Source organism: Chaetodon auriga, chromosome 20, assembly GCF_051107435.1.
Source record: "Chaetodon auriga isolate fChaAug3 chromosome 20, fChaAug3.hap1, whole genome shotgun sequence".
Lineage (NCBI taxonomy): Eukaryota > Metazoa > Chordata > Actinopteri > Chaetodontiformes > Chaetodontidae > Chaetodon > Chaetodon auriga.
The window spans coordinates 5,257,460-5,280,394 of NC_135093.1; the positions used below are offsets into that span (position 1 = coordinate 5,257,460).

A 22,935-nucleotide genomic window follows, 5' to 3' on the forward strand; every position below is an offset into this window, starting at 1 on the left:
TTTGTCGTCTGTGCTTTTGTGTCCACTGTATTGTCCTTTCATATTGCGGCAAACCTGAATTGCATTATGGCGTATCAGATGACACCATGTGTGTATGTGTGTGTGTGGTGTAAAGACAGCACATTGAAACTGGGAAGGTCATACGTGGTGTTTTGACATCTTTCCACAAGATGTCAGATTTGAGCTATAATTAGACTGAAAAGTATCTTGAGGGCACAGCTCTATATACTGAAGACCTGCTAAAATAAACCCAAAATGATCTGATAATTTGATGTCTTACTAATTTTCTGTTGGTGCTTAAACACCTCAAACACACCGTTTATACCTGTGCTCATCTGATAAACATCTATTAAATATTACCAGTAGTCAAGCAGCACATGCCCTATAAAAGCATGCAGTATTCTGTCTATGAAAACCTTATCTTACAGATGAATTATTCAGTATTTGTTCAGTAAATAATGGCAGCCTCTGTATGTTGAGCCGGTCGGGTCAGCCAGCCTCAGACTCTGCATGGCTAAAATCTATTTAGACGACGGCTTGCCAGAATAATCAGCAGCAGCTGAATCCTGTTACAAGTAAGACGACAAGCATGAAACATTTTTCTGCACCAGCGCAGCATCCGAGAATCATGCTATTAAAACATCAGAGCCCTGTCTGGATGCCAGTAATGAAACCAGGCAGGACAGCGTGACTGAGTTTATCTGTTTACTGGGATCAAGTCCAGCAGACAGTCGGCGCTCTGTGACTGATTTTACAGTACGGTTACTGAGGACGTACAGATGTGAAAACAGCTGCACAGACACTCTGACCTGTGTGTTTGCAGCTAATGAAGGTAAAAGTTCCTCTCATCGGACGTCCCCTGCGAGAACAGGAATTAGGTTGAAGCTGTGTGTAATGGTGGCAGTAGGCCACCAGGTGGCAGTGCAGCAGCGAAGTTAGCAGAGAGGACGGATTAAACGACGCTTCAGTCAGTGAAAATGATATTAGCACAAAGTGAATAAGTGTTTATGTGTGTTGTTAATAGCCTCACCTCAGACAGGCTGGCAGGTTAATATTCCCAAACTCCTCAGAGTTCCGGGGCGTCTTTGCGCGCTCCCGCCTCTCTCCGTGTCCTCATGTGCGCGCTCCCGCCGGTGACCGTGTTGTACCGTGCGTTTGGAGCAGCTGTCGGTCTGGTCGGAGACGCGGAGACATGGGCGCAGTGTGAGCGTTTGTCCTTTTCATGAGAAATCTCTGTCGGATTTCACTTTGCAACAACGCCGCTGTCTCCGCGGGGACTTCTTGGACGGTTTTTGCGCTCGCCCGGCCGAGAGTGCGTTTCCACAGACGAGCATGCTTTTATCTTTGTCTTTGTCTGATATGAGACGGGATTAAGTTCTCCGGCAGCGGACCAAGCAGCCCGCTTTAGTAAAAGGGGGCTAATTTAGGCTGTAGCCTTACTTTTTCTCGGGGCAGGGATGTCTTCGGCTCGGGTGGATTACATTGCGCCCTGGTGGACTTACTGGCTTCACAGTTTTCCCCATATCAACCTGAGGTTTCAGCCCATTGATAACAGCTTCCAGCCTGAAGAGGAGAACTACCAGCAGGTCAGTAAGAAGATGGGACACGGGGCTTTATCAGGAGCCCAGTTATTAAGGACATAAGTAACCCAGGCTTGTATGTACTCTTGGTGATCTTATTGTGAGCATCCTGACTTATTGTTCCTCTTTCTATGGTAATCACCGGCTTCTCATTTTCCTGACGCTCCTTTGGTGTCACTAAAATCACTTGCAGGGTGTTAATCATGATGCTGTCTGCTGCCCTCAGACTCAGATCACATTCTGCATTATTGATGACAAAAGTGGCCCCATAATGTCCCTGTATCATCCAGTGCACTTAAGTGGTGGCCACTTTGAATATTCATACATTTATTAGGAGCTTTCCTTCAGCTCAGTGAATCAAGTAAAAAAAAAAAAATCTTGGAGTATTGATGCCATCATTCATTCTTAAAGCAATCATTACTCCTCTTTGCTAAAGTGGAATCCACCGTTGAGTCACAGTAGAGACAGATTATTATAAGACGGGGGAAAATAAGTTGTCTGTGTGTCTGCTGGTGAGACACTGTGTGTCAGGAAGCACATATGTGCTTCACCCATGGGAGCTGAAGTGGTTCCCATCTCAGTCCAGAGGCGGTGACAGGACAGTTTCACACAGCTCTGAAGTGGCTCGGGACCAACTGTTGGATGACTAATGACCTGCTTGTGAACACATGTCAAGAACTCTAAATGTTTAATTATTTCACTGTTTAATTTTTCAAGTTACAGCTTAGCCTCTGTCCGCGTGCGTCCTGTAGGTACATCGTGCTGAGAACAGATGACATTTAAAATTCACTGCTGCTGCGTTTGAGCACAGTGGATTTCAGGCGCAGGTCAGGGGACCTTTGGGGTCCCAGGGAGTCAGAGCCTCATAAAGATGTGAAGTGTTGAATTTCAGATGTGAAGTGACAGACAAGGCAAAGAATAGTTAAAGAAATCACAGCAGCGTTCGTGTGTGTGTGTGTGTGTGTGTGTGTGTGTGTTTTGTGAGTCACATTTCATAGAAACATGAATCACCAGAAGGATAAACTTTGCAATCACACTTTCACTTTTCCCACCATCGCCTGTACAGCAGGGTGGAGCTGAGGCGAGGCAGGCCAACAGGAACTGCTTTGATTGATGTAGACATGACAGTCTCTGAAAGACATCAGGATCAATGAAGGCTTATTCGGGGTTATGTAACGTTTGCTGAATAACAGCCACAAGTGCACAATTACAGGATGATGCTCAATGGTACTGTGCAGTGGTACAGTAGCGAATTGAGTTAAGTAATGTCAGTTACACAACTAAACTTAGCTGGTTTGCTAACATTAGCCACCACAAGCTAGTGGTCCTACCAGACCAACTGTGGCCCTCAAACCCCTTAGTGTCTTGACCTGAGTGATTGTATTTTATTGCTTATTGCTTAAGTCGACATTTAGTTTCTAACATTGAATGTGTTATTTCATCCTTCAGTAGTTACGTCGTCTCGCTTTAAAATCTTTCCAACATGTTGAAAAGGCCTTTTTCTCAGCAGACATTTTGACCGGTCATACCTTAGAAAGCACAGGTGTTGCTAATAACATTAACGATGGCTGGCTTCTGTGTGAGCGCCCATGACAGTGGGACTGTGGGCCAGCATGCACGACACCAGGACCCCGAAACCAAAGCATTAACTGGAATTCAGCCATGATTAATTTGATTATTCCCATGTGCTTTTCATCCTGTGGCATAAAAAATGTCTGAGGAAAAGGTTTCTAACTGATTTTCTGGCCATTTGGGGGCAGTGGAAACAAGCTGTAAACACTATTGTGTCAGTGAACGGTTGCCTATTCACACATCCAGCAGAGCTGTGTTTCTGTTCACAAAGTCCTCCTCAAAGTCGAACAATTGCTTTACTTTTAGCTCATTTTTGGTGCTCCACCAACGCGTGCTGTAACTGTTTGTGCATTCCTGCAGAACGGTCATAGTACAGGCGTCACGGTCCAGCGCGTGCAGCTTGATCGATGCACGTGATGTGAGACCAAAGTCCACAAGCGTGAGTTCCCCTCGTGAACTATATTTCTACACAGTTAGCAAAGTGTGCTAAGGTTAGCACAACAAGCTGATTGGCGTGCGAGTCAGTCAGACTATGGCGAGGGCTTAAATGCTGGAGCTGGAGGACCCACCTGCGTCCTTTTAAATCAGCTGTATGGGAATAATTTTGTCAACTTTGTCTTCTTGCTGTTTGGTGCAGAGCAGGTTGTGTAAATTATCTACAGTGTCTGTGACTCCTTATGTCCGATGCTACTCTTTGCTTTTAGCTGCTATCTCTTCACCAACGGCGGGAGTTTGATGCATTTATGCTGTACAAGATATCAGATGGCAGCCACGACTAAATTGGATTTATGTTGTTCTGGTATCAGGGAAGAGATGGAGAGCGTACAGAGAGAAGCGAAGGACATGTTTTTTCTTCCCATGCTGCCAGCTTCCATTCTCCGGAGTGATGTAGAGTCAGCGCCACGGGGTGTGGGAGGTGAGGGTGGTGACTCTCAGCAGGAGAGCGGCACTTCCTCCTCAGAGACTGTCAACCACAGGCAGACACTCAGATGAGGGCGGGAAACCCCGATCATCAGCCTTTCCTGCTGTCTATGACTTTTGTTTTTCTCTTCCCCTCACTGCCTCGTCTCAGTGCTCCGGTTCTCTTTTGTCTGTCCTTCACAGATATAGGTCAAGCCCTTCATGCTCCCACTTCGTAGAACAATTTTGTGTGGAGGACCAAAGCTAATGACTCAATTCCATGCTGATATGAGGCTATTTTGGCCTTTACATTTCCTGTCCTTTGAGGGATGACATGCTTAATTTTGATCACCACTTCCGTTGCATTGCTAGCAGTGATAGGTTAATTTGCAGGATATGCAATCAAGGCATGAAGATCTGGTTAAAACAGGTTCTGTATGACACCTGGATGTACTTGCATGGGAGACACAGATCTGATTGGCACTGATTTCATATCTGATTGCTGTTAACACACAGTCCACCTGCTGTCATGTGACCTATGATAAATACATACAGAATCAGCCTTGCAGTTGTGTCCAGTGTAACAAAGATGTCTTCGACTGTTTGCCCTTTTGAACTATAATGACGACTGGTTGGTCGTCGTCTAGGCTGCTGACATTAGCATTGCTAATTTGGTGTCATCTCTCTGTTATGGCTGATCCTCTTCAATCTGCTCAAGTATTACATGTAATGTTAAAGAGATCCGACCCAACCCAACCCAGGCCCGGACGACCTTAAAAAAACAGGGATCCAAGCCCGTACAGGCCCGTCAGGTTTCAGGTTCTTGTGTTTGGGTCTACCCGTTAATCAATGAACATTTTATCCACTTTTTCTGCACTAGTATGATAAACAACATTACAACAGATTTTTCTGCAGCGTTTAATAATAACGAAATCAGTTTAACAGAACGAAACTTAAGCCGAATAATCGACCCGTGTAACGTTAGTAAAATGTGTCCACTCTTTTGTAAATTATTTGCTGAATCGATGTTTAGTTGGCTGCTGCTGTGGGGAGTATTGAACAGTTGAGCGTGCCTTCAGCGCAGGCCGTGTGCCTTTTCGGAGGAATTATAATTGGCTAGTTGTAGTGTGGGCAATCCTGCTGAATTCCTTTGTTGGCTCTGGGCCAGTGAATGTGATGGAATGCATGGGGTTGTGATCTTTCACTGTTCTTTGTCTGTGTGTGTGCGTGTGGTAGTAGGTTTCTCACCCTCTGTTGGACGCTGGCATTGTCACTGAAGGAATGTCTGAATCACCTGACCAGACTTCCCTAATGTCTGTCCTCTGACAATAAGCAAGCTGTTCTTCTGTATGGGGCAGTCAGATATTTTGGAAAAGTCTTGTCCAGTGCTGTGCTGAACTGCAGGTCATAAGACTTGTTATCTACCTGATAAACCTGCATCTGTGTCACGCTGCCTCCCTGACTCCTCTCCACGAGCTCAGGACAGGACGATGAAATTCATGGTGTTGCATTCAGTTGTAAAAGGTGATGTTTTGTGAAGAGACGGTCAGACTCTGCCTGCTTTCACTCCTCCACTTAGATGTTTCCGGCCAATCGCTGCTTGAAGTGAAGCTGATAATAGTCTGTTTGGGAAAGTTATTCTGCAGCTGGAAAGATGATTTCAGGAACCGTTAGACGATCCGATAAGCGGTTTGTTTTAAGCATGCTGAGGCCTTTGCTGTCTCCCCCCTGAGTAAGTGTCAGCCCAGCACCGTTGATGATGATTGCCTTGGGAGGCACACACTCCTGAGGTAATCTTCTGATCTCCTCCGGAACTACTCAATCCTCCTCAGCCAGGTCTGTCCGATGTGTGAAATGTATTTCTCTGCTCCTCATCTCTCTGCCTGGAGGATGGAAAGAGGGCAAAAACTGAAAACTGAAAAAAGCTCTCCCCAAAATAGGACGGGGGCCTAGTTTTTCTAATATTTCTGTGTGTGTGTGTGTGTGTGTGTGTGTGTGTGTGTGTGTGTGTGTGAGAGATAGTGTGGGTGTACTGAGACAGACATCATGTGTAGGTCAGCAGGTCCTTGTCCATCTGACTTCCCTTCCCATTTCCTGCTTTGTCACCCAAACAAGTTTGTGTCAGATGTTTTCTGTGTCCATCACATGGACTGCTGTTCCTCATCCAGCCAAGGCGCCCTGATACGACCCACACAGCCGGGATCCTGACATTTTATTGGTAGTAATTATAAATACTATTACTCAGCGTCGAAGTGACTTAATGCTAAAATTCCAATGTGATGCCAAGAAAAGCCTGAAAATGTGCTTCACGTTGTCTGTGCCTGTGTTTGCTTTATGTTGTGGTATGTTTAACTGCCTCCCTGCCGAGAACAATACTTGACCCAAAGTTTGAGAATTAAGTTGGAAAGTATTGAAATGTCTTGATGAGAGTTAGATGAGAAGATTGATACCACTCTCAAAACCAACCATTAAATATGAATCGAGCACATGGTTAGCTTAGCGTAGCATAAAGACTGAAGTGACTTCCTGCAGAGACACCAGGAAGTAACTTCTCCTGGCCAAGAAATAGTCCATTCAAGTGCAAATTCTCTTTTTTTTTCCACTTTGTTTATTGCATGGATTAAATAAACAAGCTCTCACATTTTTTCCTCCTTATGCCAAGCTAAGCTAGCTTTAACCAATTTTTAAATAACTGTATGAATTTATGACAGAAACATTTCATTGAAACATTCCACTGAGACGGTTACTATGAACATCCAGTATTTTTCTTTTATTGTCTGTGGTTGACACAGTAATTATCGTAAAGACTGTGGCTTTATATTCAGTGCATGCTCAGTCGAGCACAGAAAACAACATAGCATGTTGTTGCTCTATTGCTGAAGGAAAATGTGCCATGTTCTGTGTTCTCACCACGAAAACTGTAGTGTAGTTTGTATTAACATTAGACCAGAACATTAGGAGGCATGACCAGAATAAACTTGTTTATAGAGATTTATAATGTTCATCGCTGTGTTCTAACTGCAGGTCTCTTTATAGAACTGACAGCGTAAGATACTCTGTAATTGCAGCTTTTAATGCAGAAATAAATCAGTTTTATTACCTTAACGAACATGGACATCCAGTTGGATTTCACACTCCCTGTACATAATTACAGATGATTAAAGAACATTTGTCTGTCCCCCAGCACAAGAGAACAAAGACCTTGGTTTAATAGCAGCATCATTTGTCTCTGACAAAACGATATCCACTTCTCACGTCTCACCACTGATCACTTTAATGTCCAGCTCAGACAAGTTTCTGCTGAAAGCTTTTATCTTGCTATTACAGTGGAGTGCCATGGGATAAATGAACAAGCCACAGACATGGTATTCAATTACAGGAGCAAACACGCTCTTAACACACTCGATCTTCCCGCTTCAGTGGCTTTTCTTACAGAGATTCTCCGAGAACAACGTTCCACCCGAGTGCCTGCAAACAGTCTTCTCCTCCAGACCTTCCTGTGTCTCTGTTGCCTTTGTTTTCCCCGTTTCTCTCTCTATCACTGTAAATGTTTTCTGTGTTCATCAGCATTTCCTTCACCTTCCCCTCTCTGTTCATTGATGTTAGACCTTCGTACAGCGGTCTAAATGGATTTGGCATTGTGCGAGAGCTGCTCATGTGTGCGAGAGTTTCTGTGAAGTCATGGATAAAATATGTATTTTGCTACTTTTAGAAAGTATAATGTCCTTTAAGCGATGCACTTACTTTGATTGTACAGCAGCAATCATTTCCTAAAGTGCAGTTATTATTGTGTGATTACTGTATACCTGTGTCCTTTAAATTAAGTCATTAAACCTTTACATAATGCAGTGTCAAGCTGCTGAACGTTACTGATCACAGTTGACAGGAAAAGGAGAATTATGCATACCAAGGGCTGAAAATCCATTCTCGGTTAGGCTATCACAACCACTCTGATTGCATTGGAAATTTACCAGCTCCTCTTGCCTCCTCATCAAGAAAATCAATGTAAAATCTGTTGTTCTTGATCCCCGCGCTCGTCGCCTCACCGCAGCCTCTCCCTGTATGTGTGAATGACCGTGTAACCTTATTGTTCAAACAGTGATTCACCTCAGCTCAGCTTCTATCGTCGTCATGATGTCTTCCTTTTCTTACGCGGCCATCCACTTTGTCCTCGTTTGAGTCATGCATACGCACAGAAAGGCGCACTTGCAGTGTCCCCTCTGGCTCTCCAGAAGGTCATTAACCCCAATCTGTCTCTGTAGTGCTTGAAGCCAGTAATTAGCGTCACCTGATTGGCTAGATGGTATGGCTGAGGTCTGTACTAATAAGGCATTATGTCCATCCCTCCTGCTGATATAACAACATTTAAACAGGGTATGACAGCACTGAATGACTATCCATGGTGGGGGGGTTGCGAGTGTTTGGTGTTCCTCTGCATTTCCTTGTGTTACCATTTTAGTTGGTGATGAAGAGCACAATAACAATCTTCTCCAGGCCACATGGAATGCTCGTATGTACCCACCAAAAGCCGTGTGAACTGGTACAAGCGGATGCACGCAGCCACACTCCCCTCCAGCAGAGACAACAATGAAAGTCAGCTCTTCCATGCGAGCTCGGGGGGGGGGGGGTTGGGTTTGCTGTGTTGTGGGGGTGGAGCATCAAAACCATGACCCCTGACTCCCCTGAGGGAAAGGTTTGGGCTTTGGGTTCAAAGAGGGTGTTGAGGAAATAGGGAGATAACACGCTTCACTGCACTCCAAAGATGTCCTGGTTAGCATGGCCTGCACAGGAGCAGTTACCAGGAGGTTTTACCAAACATCAGAAATACGCCCGACACGAAAATCTCAGAAAATGAGCAAAGCTCCTGAGACCCTCAGTTTGCAATGGCAAAGTGTTGAGGGCAACAAGGCAGCGCAGCATAACAGATTTAAAGCATCCTGTAGCGACGAAGCCTCCTCCTTCCTCCCTTTTCCTCCTCCTCTCATCCATAGCCCATGGGTCGCTTTGCTGGGACTTAATGGCGTCCCAGCTGTGAACATGGGCAGGCCCAGCCGAGTGCACTCTGCCGGAAAGAGCCCTGGTCCCCGGGGCATTCACCCGAGTGTCAGAGTGGGACAGGCAGCAGCGTGGAGGGAGACAGTGAGTCGGACTGCTCCATTGATCTTTGGGGAGGGGGGCGTTTCTTAAGGCGCTCGGCGGCCTTCGTTCAATCCTTCATGGTGGTACGAATTCATTATAGGAAGTGCCGTGTTACAGCACTTCTGTGCAGCATCTTAAACATTTCAAAGAAGGATTTTTTTTGGCTAAAAATTTCTAAAAGGAATCTGTCTATTTTTGCTCTTTAAAGGATCCATCCACCAACACCAGTTGTTAAAGATCCGGTGTGTATGATTTACAGGAAATAAGCAGGACCTAATATCAGAATGATGTTTTCATTTGTGTATAATCACATGAAAATAAGAGCGGTTGTGTTATTGTTGCCTTAGAATAAGTTCTTTTTATCTACAGAGGGAGCGCCATGTTGGATTTTTGTACAATCACCCATCACGGACAAACCAAACACTGGCTTTAGAGAGTTCATTTCACATTTTAAGTTACCTGAAGGCCACTGTAGGGCAGGGTGAGGCGAGGGGAATTCAGTTGTTTGCAATACAAGCTCACCATATGCCACTAAATCCTACACACTGGAGCTTTAAATCTGAGAAAATAACTGCGATCATGTCATCAGGGATGGCTCAGCTGGAGCTTGGGGATTAGAACTTTTAGCAGAAACCCTGTGTTTCAAACTGGGGGTTTGGGAATTGAGGAAAAAGTCCGTATTTCATTGCATTATAGGCACTGTAGGAGCCAGTGTGTGGAGCTTTACTCAAACTTAGGACTAATAGTCTGGATGCCTCTGCTGCATCGATTTTGAACACACTCTCGAGAGAGTCTCTCAACTTTATAGATGTGCGATAGTAAATCCCTAGAATACCGCTTTAAGATAAAGCAGTGACAGTTGCAGCAGTTAAAAGATAAGTCAAAGACCAAAGCCATCCTTATTGATTTCCAGCAGCAAGAAGAGGCCCCTGCTGCTCACTAGGCTTTGACTTTTAAGGTGGAATTTCTTTCTCTGCCCATGTCTTCTTCCTTCTCTAACTGACCTGACACATGTTTAACCCCTATCATGTCGAAGGAATGTCACTGTCCATTCAAGGCACGCACACACATATTGTACATCGGTGCATGCTGCGCCTGGAGACCTTCTCCACCTCCGCACAGCTGTCTGCCACCTGCTGTGGAGCAGCCATGCTTGCGGAAGACACTTCATATCGCTTAGCGTGCATTTAGCGCCACTCCAAGCTAGAGGAATTCCGCCGTTAGTTGCCTTAGTCCTGCTCAGCAGATGCACTGTAACAGATGGAAGTGCTTTCCGTCTTTATGTATTAATTATAGTCACTACTCGTGTATTAAAAATTTATTTTCAGTGGGCGCTCAGCATAAGGCATGAACTTTATTACACTTAGACTATTGTGAGTTTGCATCTGCCTTGACACACAGCATGTCCTCCATCTCCTCTGTCTTCTGTCTTTTTCCATTCTGCTCCAGTAAAGCACTTTTTTTTTTAACCTCATCCAGAGGCATATATATTCAGGTCAGATATAAAATATGCCAGTCCCTTTATACATGGACACTGAACATTTGGGAAAAAGAAATTCTGCAAGAAAAATCAAGAGTCACTCAGATGAAATGATGTTGAAGTTGTGTGACTGTGAAGCTTTAAATATGAGCTTATGGAGTGCAATAAAGTCGATTTTATTGCAGGATTTTTGTATTGAATTCATTGCTAAAATGATTAGCATACTAATGAATTTCTTAACTGGCAAAAGATTAGTTTACAATTAGAGTCAGTTATTTTTTTGGATTGGCATTTTTCATTAATTTTCACACTTTATAGATAAAATAAAAAATCGATGAATAAAAAAATACTAGATAATCACAATAGATAGATGATTAAAGTGATACTGGTGGCCTTAATTGGATTACACTGGATGTGCTCAATGAACTTCCAGCTTTGCCTTTTTTTGAGTTCACACAGCGGCCACACGAGAGTATTTATGAGTAGCAGATGGTTCAAAAGTTGCTCTGAAAAATATTCCTCTCGTGTTAACTTTGCCGAGTTCACTTAGGTATCATCCCTTGAATTATTCCACGTCCTCTGGGGCCGAGCACACGGCTGATTTGTCTTGTCACGCACGCGTGTGCTCGTTTTTGTACATTCAACAGTGAGATTCTCCGGTTTGCTCACTATTTTGGGAAAATCGTAGCATTATGCAACGCTCCAGCCCCAGGGCGAAGCCATCTACACTGGGCTCGTAATAGGAGAGAAACTGGGCCGTGCCCTGAGTAATGAAGAGTCTGTCGTGTGGACGAGTTAGCTGTGTCTTTGTCCTCGCCGTGCAGACACATAGTTTGTCATCCTTTGCCCTCTTTCCCGTGTCTTCGCTCTCTCTCATCCACACCCTGCTGTCTCACTGTTTTCATTACCTACAATATTCCCTCCATCACTCTGTCACCCACCTATTTCTCTTTATTCTCACCCTCTCCTCCCCTCCACAACTCAGGGATCGCCTTTCCACTCAGCTAGATCTTCCTTCCTTTCTCTCCCCGTGTCATTGCCTCCGGCCTCATGCTCACCCCACCCCCCTGTCTGCGGGGACAATCGAGAAGAAACAAAGCAGAGAAAACAGCGGAGTGGGCCTCTTGAGTTAGGAATGAGTAAGTAAGGAGAAGGGTGTTAACATATTGAGTCTACTTTTATGGGAAGCTACTCAGACCTAATTTAGGTAGCAGTTAAGTGGTCAGAGCTGCCAATTTGATTTTTTACCAAAGAGCGAATGTGTGCACACTCTGCTCGGTAAAAGACAAATGGTGTTTTTAAACTTAATGGAAGGTTGGAGCACTTGGGAAGTGATGGTTACAGGATGGGCTTGTGGTGTGCGTCTCCGTGTGCACATTCAGTCTCTGTGTGCGACCTTCCGCTGAATGGATGCTGCATAATTCAGAAGCCATTATTTTCGCACCCTACGACTGAGAAGAAAGGACAGTAGAGAGAGAGAGTGATGGAAAGGAAGACAGTGGAGAGTGTTGTCTTGGCTGTAACTGCTTTAGAAAAGTAACCTTGGAATAAAGGTTTCTCCGAAAAAGAACGCATTTTTGAGTTCTTTCGTGAGCCCCGAGCAGTTTTTGAATTTTACATCTGGTTTTGCGGGAGTTCACGTGTCCAAGCGCCGTGAAACTCACCAGTAAAAGATAAAGTTTATTCCTTAGAAGGTCCATGTGAGGTCTTTCAGCTGTCCTCCATTTCCCTCTCTGCCTCTCCCCCTCCTGCCACATTCCCTCCTTTCTCTGCATTGCCTGGCTGCAAGGGGGAATCACAAGACAGAGGCATGGCAATTAAAGCCGGCCTGTCACATGCTGCTTAATTCAAATAGGCTGTGGAAATTCGGCCTTTCACTCGTCCTCCCTCCCTGACGCAAGGGCACCAACTAACCTGCACGTTACCAAGGCGATAAGAGCGGCTGGGTGGCCCGGCGTTTGCGGGCTCAGCAGGAGTTTTCCCCCCTTTTCTCCTCCGTCGAACCGCCTGCCTCCCATCCATCCCCCCACGTTTGTATTATCCACCTGCGTCCCGCATCTCCATCTCATTTACTGTGTTCACCTCAATTACACCCAGTTTATGCCAACTCTCATCAGCCGAAACCCCCGCCCCGCCTTCGGATGAGACGTGGAGCCTCTCCCTCTCTGTGTCTCTTTGTCTCACCTTGGTGCACACTGCCATCCATCTGTCTGAGCACACCCATTAACACATTTACAATCCCATATCCTAAACTGCAGCGCTAAATTCCCACTAATTTCCACCCCTGTTTTATGAGGCGCTGGAGAATATGAGAAAGTTGAGAGGTCAATGATTGCAGCTTGCCCTGTCCTTCCTTTGACACCTGTCCTGCATTTTCTGTTTTCCTTTTTTTTTTTTTTTTTTGTCAGCAGATGTGCGGCCTTCTACATGAAAGGCATGTCGCCGTGAAATGGTACAAGATGAGGAACTGCACCCCAACAGATGGAGCATAGGGAGAGGAGCGAGAGCAGAAAGAGAGATTGATTTTAGGGGGAAGGGAGCAAATGATAGAAACAAAGACTCGTGCTTCAGAAAGTGCAAAATGATTGAACACACATAGTATTTGTATTTATGTATATCTCGCGGTCTTATTTTCAGTCTTTTACTTGCTAAGTCGACAGGAGAGGGACTGTGTCAGATGATATAAACAGCTGTTTTGAAGCTTGTGGAGGATTTTTCAATTTGCCGTTTACCTGTCTCTTTTATAGAAATCTTTGACATAATCCTGCAGATTCTTCCTTTTTGGATTTTAATCCCACGACTTGACTTGCGGGCCTCGTAACATCACAGCATGGGAACAGATGGCTCAGCACCAAAAAGATTTCAGACAAACTAAAAAGGACAAGTAAAAGGGGGGAAAAAAGAGGGACCGAGCTTGAATAAACCCATCTGCTCACAGATGGATGCAGAATTCATTTGAGGCTGTTAGGACAGTCTTGTTGCTATTTTTGTCACGGCACTCCATCTCTCGCAGAAGGTGGGATGGGGGCTAAAGGAGGAATAAGAGGGAGAGGTAGATGCAGAGATGCATGAGGAGGTGTCTGCTCTCCACCTGGAGATAGTGGATGCAGCTGGCCTCGTTTCCTACACTGGCGCAGACATATTCATTTGCTTTTCGTGTCTTATTTCCACACTAATCCCAGTAATCGTTGGCGCTAGTTTGAAATTGTTTGTTTGTTAATGTCCTCTCATTGTGATGCTCTTCTACAGACATTTAGCAGATGACCAGAGGAAAGCCTTTTCAGCCGGTGTTTATCTGATGTTTAATTGAATATTATAAATGCTAATTGTTAAATTAAGATGAATTAAAATTAAAGGACTGTTTTTACTTATTTTTTGTGATTTCCCCAATGATCAAATTAACTGTTCAATCATTACAAAGTAATGCAACACTTCATGCTAACAGTAAAGCTCATAGTAATGTTAGCTTATATTACAGGGAGCTAGCATAGTCATATTAGCACATACTATAAGAATGTCTTAAAAGCTAATTAGTAAGTTGTATTGAAAGTTATATTGTTGGCAAACTGACACAGACTGTGACATAATATTGCAATGGCTAATGCGTGGCTAACGTGTTAGCAAACAGTTGCCTATTTACACATCTAGCAGAGAAAGACCAGCATGTCTCTGACCATTGACTAACATGTCACAACATGCTCATCTTTTAACTCTGTTTTGGTCTCCGTCAGCTCTTTAGAAAGAATTTCACAGCTGTGAGTTGTTTGACTTTCCTCCCCAGCTAGCTTAGTTGCTATCTTTGTCTGCTGCTCGGTTCTGGGCAGGTAGGTTAGCATACAGTCGCTTTACTGTATCAGAGCCAAGCTAGTTTGGTAAAAACAACGTTCTTTTACTGGAAAGAGGGCTGAAGATGAAGCACGCTAGAAGAGGCTAAAAAGCCAAATATAAGACAAAGTTTTCATTACTCAGGGACTCTCAACTTATTAATTGGTAAACAATCCACAGACACATGGATGTTTTTAATGTCTGTGTGTCTTATTTTAACTTTTAACGTCTGTCACTGCCTTCTCTTATACTTTAAAAGGCAAATGATCTTCTTCCACCACAGTGTGAACTTACTACTGAATGCATTTTAATGTAATGAGCTATCAACAAAATTGCATTGTTTTCCCTTTAATGGCTTAGAGAACTAACACTATGGGCAAATTTCCCTGAAAGTCAAATTACACAAAACTTGCTGGGAAGGATTAGTCATAAGTGACCTTATACATTCCAGGTCAAAATGGTTGCTCATCACTTGAGGCAAAACATGATCTCTGCTGCTGCTCTTCCTTTCTGACTCAGCTGTATCATGTCATCTCCCCCCCTTCTCTCCCTCTCTTTGTAGTCTCTCATATTCCTGGGCTGTGTGGCGGCTGCAGGACTCGGCCTCAACCTGCTGTGTCTGGCCATCTACCTGAGCTGTTTGTGCTGCTGCCGCAAAGATGAAGAGGAGGAGAGCAAGAAGCCCAACTCCTGCTGCGTCACCTGGTCCGCTGTCGCCGCCGGCCTCATCACATGGTGAGAGAATCAAGACGCAGGACAAGATGTTATGACTAACTGCTGATTACAGTGCACACACACACTCTGTCTCTGTTGACGTCTGCCACGCTCTGTGTTTTCCCATTTTCTTTATTGGCCATTCAGTATTCCTAACGGGGAGCTGTACATGGCATGATGTTTTCTCTGCAAAGACTCTCAGCCTGTTTGCGCACATTCTGCCTTCCCACATGAGGACTATAACTTACTCGTTCATAGTGCGTAGGCTTTGTGTGCGTATATGCCTGTTTGACTCTGTTTTCCCATTCTTGAGGCGTTCAAGGTCTTTCTTTCTGGTCTCGTATTTGTCAGCACACCAGTCTCTTTTGAAATACCTTCTGTTTGCAGTTCTGTAATGCTGCTGGTTTAGGTTCACAATAGCATGGGCTTCTTATTTTCGTTCCTTATGGTGAGATCAAGTTTTGATCTGTATCTGCTAAGACTCTTTTAGCTCTGTGAGACATTGATGTGGTTGATGTGGAGGAAATCTCTCCGATAACCCTCGTCCTCTCTATATTTTTGTATGATTTGTGGCTTAAAAACCAGACATAAGATTTACAAACAAGCGAATGTTTTTTGATATTTGTAAAAGCCGTGTTTTCCTTGAACATCAGTGTGGACTGCTTCTCAAAACTGCTTCTGAGGAAGCTGTGGCCTCTGGTTTGAAGGGATATTGGCACAATCGTCTTACTGAGTTTACCTTCACTTTAAAGAAAATAGCATTTGTTAGCATCCTGACTGTCAGGCACCATCCTGATGTGGGTGTATCATGAATATTCAGAGTGTGAATGTGCATTACTGCCTGTGACAGCCAACTGGAGGGCGCATCTCTTCACCTTGATGTTCTGAACCAGTGGACAGGATGCGCTAACTGAGTCTGCAAACAAAAATGCAAAAATTACTTGTAGGAGGTTACTATGCCGAATACAGCATATACACATGAGACAGGAATCCCTCTGCTGAGAATAAGACATTGCAAGTTATAGGAATATTTTAAAGTATTATAGGGATTATATACATTTGACCGAGTAAAAGTCACTATACCCTCCCACATGCTTTCTAAGTCTTAATACGAATAGTGTACCGCTCTTGAAACTAAACTCTTACACCTCTTGTAAATAACATTTCCCTCAGTTTAATGCTTGCCTGAACTAGCAGACTATAAAGTTTATCAAGCGTAGCCTATTTGTGTTGCTTCTATAAATACCTCCTGTTTACATCGCTGGCTGGATAATGCCATCCAAATGATGGCAAGCAGGTTGCTAATGGTGAGGGAAATGGCATTTTTCATTAGTCCCATTAATGCAGATTGTGTGTCACCATCACAAGACAGAAAAAATACCGACTTATGATGAATTTCAAGCTCAGCTGTCATGTTGCACATATGAGGAATTTGTTCAGTAAAGCACTTAAATGATTAAAATGTGAGTATTTTGGAGGATGTTTCTTTATTTTTGAGATGATATCTGGCCCAGTGTTTCCCTTCAGATTTAACAGTGAGGAGCGTTGCACCAGATTTGATTTGTTTTGGCTGGAGGCTGCTGGATCTCATCAAGTCTACGTTGAGCTGAAAACTTTCCTGATGTGAAATGGCATTATGTTTAGCTGCGGTGAAGATTAATGATATCACTATTATAGCCGTTAGCTGGTACACAGACAACCGAGAGCAGTTCATTATTTTTACTTAGGTCCAACTTTTCATCCTGCTAACATTCTGCCACTGTGTCAAACTGTGCCAAATCAACCCTCAGCGCTGCAGACAAACATTAACTGTCAAACTTTAGGAGCAAAGATTCACTCGCAGCCTGTCACCAAGCTACCAAAACATACTGCGACATACTCTGCGCTTACATCACCAGATAGAGCCTATTAAGCCAGTCAATGAGATGTGCTCACCCCACAAAGCAGCTAATTGAATTTGTTGCCAAAGGAGTGGATACTTCCCTCAGCCATGTGACAGTCATGGTTAGAAACCAGTGGGTAATATTAAATTAAGCCTCCAACATTATCGTACATCTGTCCTTTTCCAGAAGAGGTTCATTGTGAAGTGGAAGCACACAGTGGTGCCATGGTCGTGTAGAATATCGTGAAGGCTCAGCACTGCAGGCTAAAGCTGCTGTTTTCTACCATCTATAGGTGAATCACACTAATGATTTATATGCCTTTCTTCTTTGCCATATTTTTGTGCCACTGCCCACAGCTACTGAATCCAATTAAATGAAGTGTAAATGAAACAGAAAGAATATACATAAAACACACACACACGCAAAATGCATTACCCAACAGAGTTTTTAAAAGGAAGCATTTAAAATATTTAACCCCCTCAATTCACAGCTAAACACTGGTCGCTAAAAGCATGATGACGAACATTCTGTATGTCCAATTAACTTTGAATCACGACTCGGAAAAACAGCACTAAAGCGCTAATCATACAACACTTAGCTTGATGTCGCACACATTTATTCGGCGGTTTCTCTCCGTTAAGGTCTGCAAATGGCTTCTGTTCCCACCAAGTCAAGCAGTCTTCATTACGTGATATTTAATCATTCATGTGCAGTTTCTTAAAATGTCGCCTCACACATTAAAGATGTATGTTGCAAAATCAAATTTAGAGGAGTGAAAATACAGCTGCAAGTGGGAACCAGCGGGGGCCGGGGCCTGTGGGGACTGTGGGCACCGATGTGTAATGATGTACACTGTGTTCACGTACAGTACATTCAAGTCTTATTGCATTTTGATGTGACATATCGGATGCTCTCAGAAGCCCTCATGGATGCTCTCATCTTCCAGATTCAGATTTTAAACCTATTTAAGAAAGATATCTCTTTGGTTTGTAAGAGTCAGATACTTTTAGCAGACATGGTTAGAAACAAGACGGCACTTAAGAGTCTTTTCCTGTATCTGTCGCCACTGATCCGCCCCTTTAGGAGACTAGATGCAGAGTCATTTCAGTCCAGTGGAAGAAGTGAACGTGAGCGCAGATTATGGCCGAGTCTTTTACCCTCGTAGTCATGAAAGTAAATATTAGTCCAGACGAATCAATAGAAAATGAGCTTTGTTTGAGACCTGCCTCCGTCTCAGCAACACATTTTCACAAAGTCTGGAGATCTGGGGGTGAGAATATGAAGCACGCAGATGGAAACAAGCGGCAAATTAGCCCGGATGTTAGATTTGTACTGTATATAGTGTTTTGACATGGACAAGTCCATCAGTAGCGTATTAGTGTCAAAAATGCTCGGTGGGTGTTGGCGGAGAGAGAGACGACAGTGCCCGCTTTGAAGAAAGGAAGTGTATACCATTTTATACCATTAGCTTGTCGTGGGCCATCTTTTGTTATAGAGCACCTTTGCTTTCAGTTAATAAGAGCAAGAAGCACTTCATGCTTGGACCCCTAACAGTTATGTTGGAGGCAGATTTACCACTGGAAATTCTGAGAGAGATGTTAGCAAAAGCTGGTTGGAAACAAGGCCTCATCCTGGCTTTAAATAGAGAGAACTGTAGATTGGAAATATAGCACCCAGAAAACAAACACATTTTTCTTAAAACCTCTGCATCCTGGTTGAGCATCAAAGGCTGCGTAAATAGTGGACGGGTCTGAAAAGAGAAGCCAATACTGAAGTGCCTTAAACCTGCATTCTTTCTAATGGCCAGCAGGGGGCGACTCCACTGGTTGCAAAAGGAAGTCCAATTGTATGTAAGCTTATGAGAAAATTACCCTACTTCTCGCTTGGTTCATGACTTCAGTAAACATTTTCCTCATGAGTTTCTGCTCTCAGTCACCAGTTTTGGTCTGCAGTACATTTAAAGCTCTTACACGGACTTGACTTGAGTTGTAAGACTTAATGTTGTGAGATGAATGAAGTAGAGAGAAACATCCCGAATGAAATCAACTCTCCTTCATGTGATTCCCAGCTTTGATTTTTGTCAATCTCGGGGATATGCCAGAGTCACATCCCAGTGGGGTTTGTACTGGACAGGGAAGAGGAAAACTGGTTAATTTCCTTCTCATCAGTCCAGATCCTTTCCCGCTTTTCACCCTCACTTTACTCCCTACTTCTCTTCACTGTGTCCTGCTGCAATTGACCACTTGTCCTTCCACCCTCCCACTCGTCCTCCCTCTTCTCTCTGTCTCTGCTCAAAATCTTGCTGGCTTCGGCTCTAATTATGTTTGACAGTGGCTGGAGCTGATACGCTGGGATGTCCATCCTAATTAACACTGGAGAAACCATAGCAGATGTCACTCAGCTGTGGTTGCAGCCCTGCCCATGGTGGAGTACCTTAACTGTGTAATTATACTGTACTGTAACTGATCAAGCTGCTCATACTGAGGACATCTGGGCTGTAAAAAGGTACTGATACTTTGCTTTACTATAACATCATAATTTAGAGTTTATAATATTACTAGTTTGTATGTTAATATGATAGTTTGGAACTGATTGTTTTCAGGTTGCATTGGCATTAAAATCCAGTGTTGCTTTATTGGTATGATCTTCAATACAGTATTTCCAAAGCAGTTTATACACGGTCACATTGATCACAAGGAAGAACTGTGGGACAAACGTTAAATTCAAAATGCTTGATGGATAACTGGCCAACAAGTCCAAAAGTGCAGAAAGTGCAAGTGTATATATTAATCTATACAAGGTAAACTGGCTATTTCCTGTCTTACAACTGTTTTTAAGAGTTAGAGCTTCATTCTGTTTGTTGACATAAAGCAGTCATAATGCTTGAACGCACTTTTATGAGGACTTGCTCAGTATAAACTGCAAAGGAGCTTTATGTATGGCGGTAATTTTAGAGCTGAGGTTAACGACACCTTAGAGTCTCTTCTTGTCTTTCTGAAAGATGTAAACCAATAAACAAATAAAAGTTTAAAGTACCTTTAGTGAAAAACATTGTCAGTATTCTTCTTTTTTTACCCCAAAGGCGTTTCATTTGCACGAGCGGTAGAGCCACTGCACAGACTTTCCCACAATGTGTTTCCACTGCGTTGGAAATGTAAATGGATCATCAGAAGTTATTCTCCGTTCCAGGACACTTGAAATATTAATTTGTTTGTTTGTTTGTTGTGATAGGTATCTGTTGCCAGTTAGGACCTGGAAATGAGAATGGAGGACAGAAGAAAAGGGAGAGAGAAAGAAAGAAAGAAAGAGAAATATGTCTGTTTACATGATATCATTGTCCTCCATTGGCCGCCATACAGAAATGCTTTGGCACGCCAGAAGCTTTTCATTGGATGCCTACAGTACCGGCAATAAGAGCATACCAGCAGTACTGTTTTTAAACCCTCATTCGCTGTTTTGGGGTCATCTATTTTTAGTAGCTGACAATTTATAACTTGTTTTTTTGCATCTCTGGCCTTAAATTGGCTATTTTGGAAATTTTCAAGACGCGTGCATGAAAAATTTAGAAGGGAGCTATTTGTGTTGTATATTATAGGCTGCTGCATATCGAAGGGGGGGTTTGAGATGGCCGTAGCTGAGACTTCACGAGACCAGAGTGAAATATAAAATTATATATTTGTCCTCTCAGGGGGGTCACTGCTGCCATTTTTGGGCAAAATCTCAAATAGGCAAACATGTCTGAGTCTATTCATAGTGGCTAAGGGCATTTTGCTGCAGGCTGGAGTTTTTGGTTCCTTTTCTGAATTCCCCTCATTGTCTTTCAACCACTTTGTCATTCATCAACATGACAGTTTGGACTCTTGCTCAGTACATGCCTGCTCAAATCTATGATACTCTCTTTCTTTGGATTCGACCGCGGATGTTTCAAGGAGCAGCACTGAGGGAACTGGAATGACTGAGAGAGAAAAACAGAGATGTTTTCTCTCGCTGCACACGTCCTCCCCGTTTCCTTATATTAATGAGCTTCTACCCTTAAAATATTTGCGTGGTTCAAAGAAATCCATGTTCTTCTGGCTACTTTTATCCAATATGTTTTCTGCAGCTGTGGCATTAGAGGATGTGTTTAGACAGATGAAAGGAGAGCAGCTCCTGTGGCATGTTTTCTTTTGTCAGTGATGTTTTTCGGTGGTGAAGAAAAAAAAAAATCCAACTAATGAAATTTAGCAGTTTTTGCGTCATCGTCAGCGGATGATTTTTAAATGTCGGTGCATCAAGCGAGGCTTAATCTTTGTTTGTCCTGTTGTCTTGCTCTCTGCCTTTGTGTCATGTCATTTGTTGTAAACTGTCTGTCTTCTGCTCTGCTTACACGGGCTGCAGTGTACACTGTCCGCTCATATCACTGTCAGTCTGTTTTGGTTTGTCTGTATCTGTCACTTCCTGTCTCTCCCCAAGCGGATTTCTTCATGTCTACCCAGTCTTTAGTGTGTCTCTTCCCTTTCTCCACGAGGGTTGTGTTAAAACCTGAAAAGTGGGTGGTTTACCTGCAGGGTGTCACTTAATGAGACTCTGTCCTTGTTGGACTAATTAGAAAAATAGCTCCTGTTGTTCTGCTCCACCTGCTCTCAGCATCGACCGCCACACAGCTACAACAGCTCTGCTAGGCTTCAGCGATTCCGGGCAAACACTGCAGGAAGCATAGTTGACAGTGGATTTATAGGCTCTGTTTTCTTAACGCTTATCCGGGAGAAGTCTACAAGGTTAAGGATGCTGCCCCGGGTCTGACTTAGTCTGACTCCTGCTTACCTTTCGTTCTGTATTGACCGGACTTGCCTCTGGCCTTCATCTGGAGCACATTTCGTGAAGGAACAGTGGTGGTTTATTGCAGTGATTCCCAACCACGGGTACACCAGCAGGTACATTTGCAGTTGCTTGTGAATATGTGGAAAGATTGTGGGGTAAACACCATCATCTAAATTTAAGAAACATTAACTCAACTTTTAACGCTTGAATACTGTGTGTTGAGAGTGCATGAAAAGTAGTTAGCAAGACAGCTAATACCTTCTAACAGTTACCTCAATGGATAAATGGTTGAAATAGACAGCGAAACATAATGAATGAACTGTTAAAGTAGTTAGCTAAAAGTAATTGGCAAACAGTTGAAATTGTTAGCTAAAAATAATGGATAAACAGTTGAAATGTTAGCTAAAAATATTGGATAAACAGTAGAAAGAGTTAGCTAAATGTAATGGCTAAACAGTTGAAATGTTAGCTAGAAGTAATGGATAGACAGGTGACATTGTTAGCTAAAAATAAAAGGTAAACAGATGAAAGAGTTAGCTAAAAGTAATGGATAAACAGTTGAAATTGTTAGTTTAAAAAAATACCAATAAACAGTTGAAATTGTTAGCTAAAAATAATGGATAAACAGTTGAAATGTTAGCTAAAAGTCATGGATAAACGGCTGAAAGAGTTAGCTAAAAGTAATAAACAGGTGAAGTTAACTCAAACTAATGGATAAATAGTGAAAAACTACAGTATTTAATAATAGACACATGGTTGAGATCGATAGCCATAAGTGGATGGGGCGATTAAGCGAAAGCAGTATTGATGTTTTATGGTTTATTAGATCAGTGACAAGGCACCCGTGCACATAAAACCTTGTAGAATTAATGAAATCATGAAATATTGATTTATGATAAATCAGAGTCGAACAGCCATACACTGTGAGGAATGATATTCCTCCCTGTTTCACGTTAACTTGCATTGACTGTCAGATAATGAACTGAGTTCTGTATTAGTCTGAACAGCTGAGGTAGCTGCAATAATGAAGCTGATGTAGTGG

The 22,935-nt window shown here is 43.2% G+C and overlaps 1 protein-coding gene across 2 annotated transcripts in view; it reads left to right on the forward strand.

The window, feature by feature from the left end:
* The first annotated feature begins 1,123 nt into the window (after positions 1–1,123).
* The window catches only part of ttyh2 (tweety family member 2), a 57,036-nt gene continuing 35,224 nt past the window's right edge, over positions 1,124–22,935 (forward strand). The window contains exons 1-2 of one of the 2 annotated variants that reach the window (XM_076760521.1): positions 1,124–1,586; positions 15,059–15,231. In XM_076760521.1, the coding sequence (XP_076616636.1) occupies positions 1,458–1,586; positions 15,059–15,231 (302 nt within the window). In that variant the 5' untranslated portion in view covers positions 1,124–1,457. The remainder of the gene's footprint in view (positions 1,587–15,058; positions 15,232–22,935) is intronic. The other variant, XM_076760522.1, reaches the window with a different exon arrangement.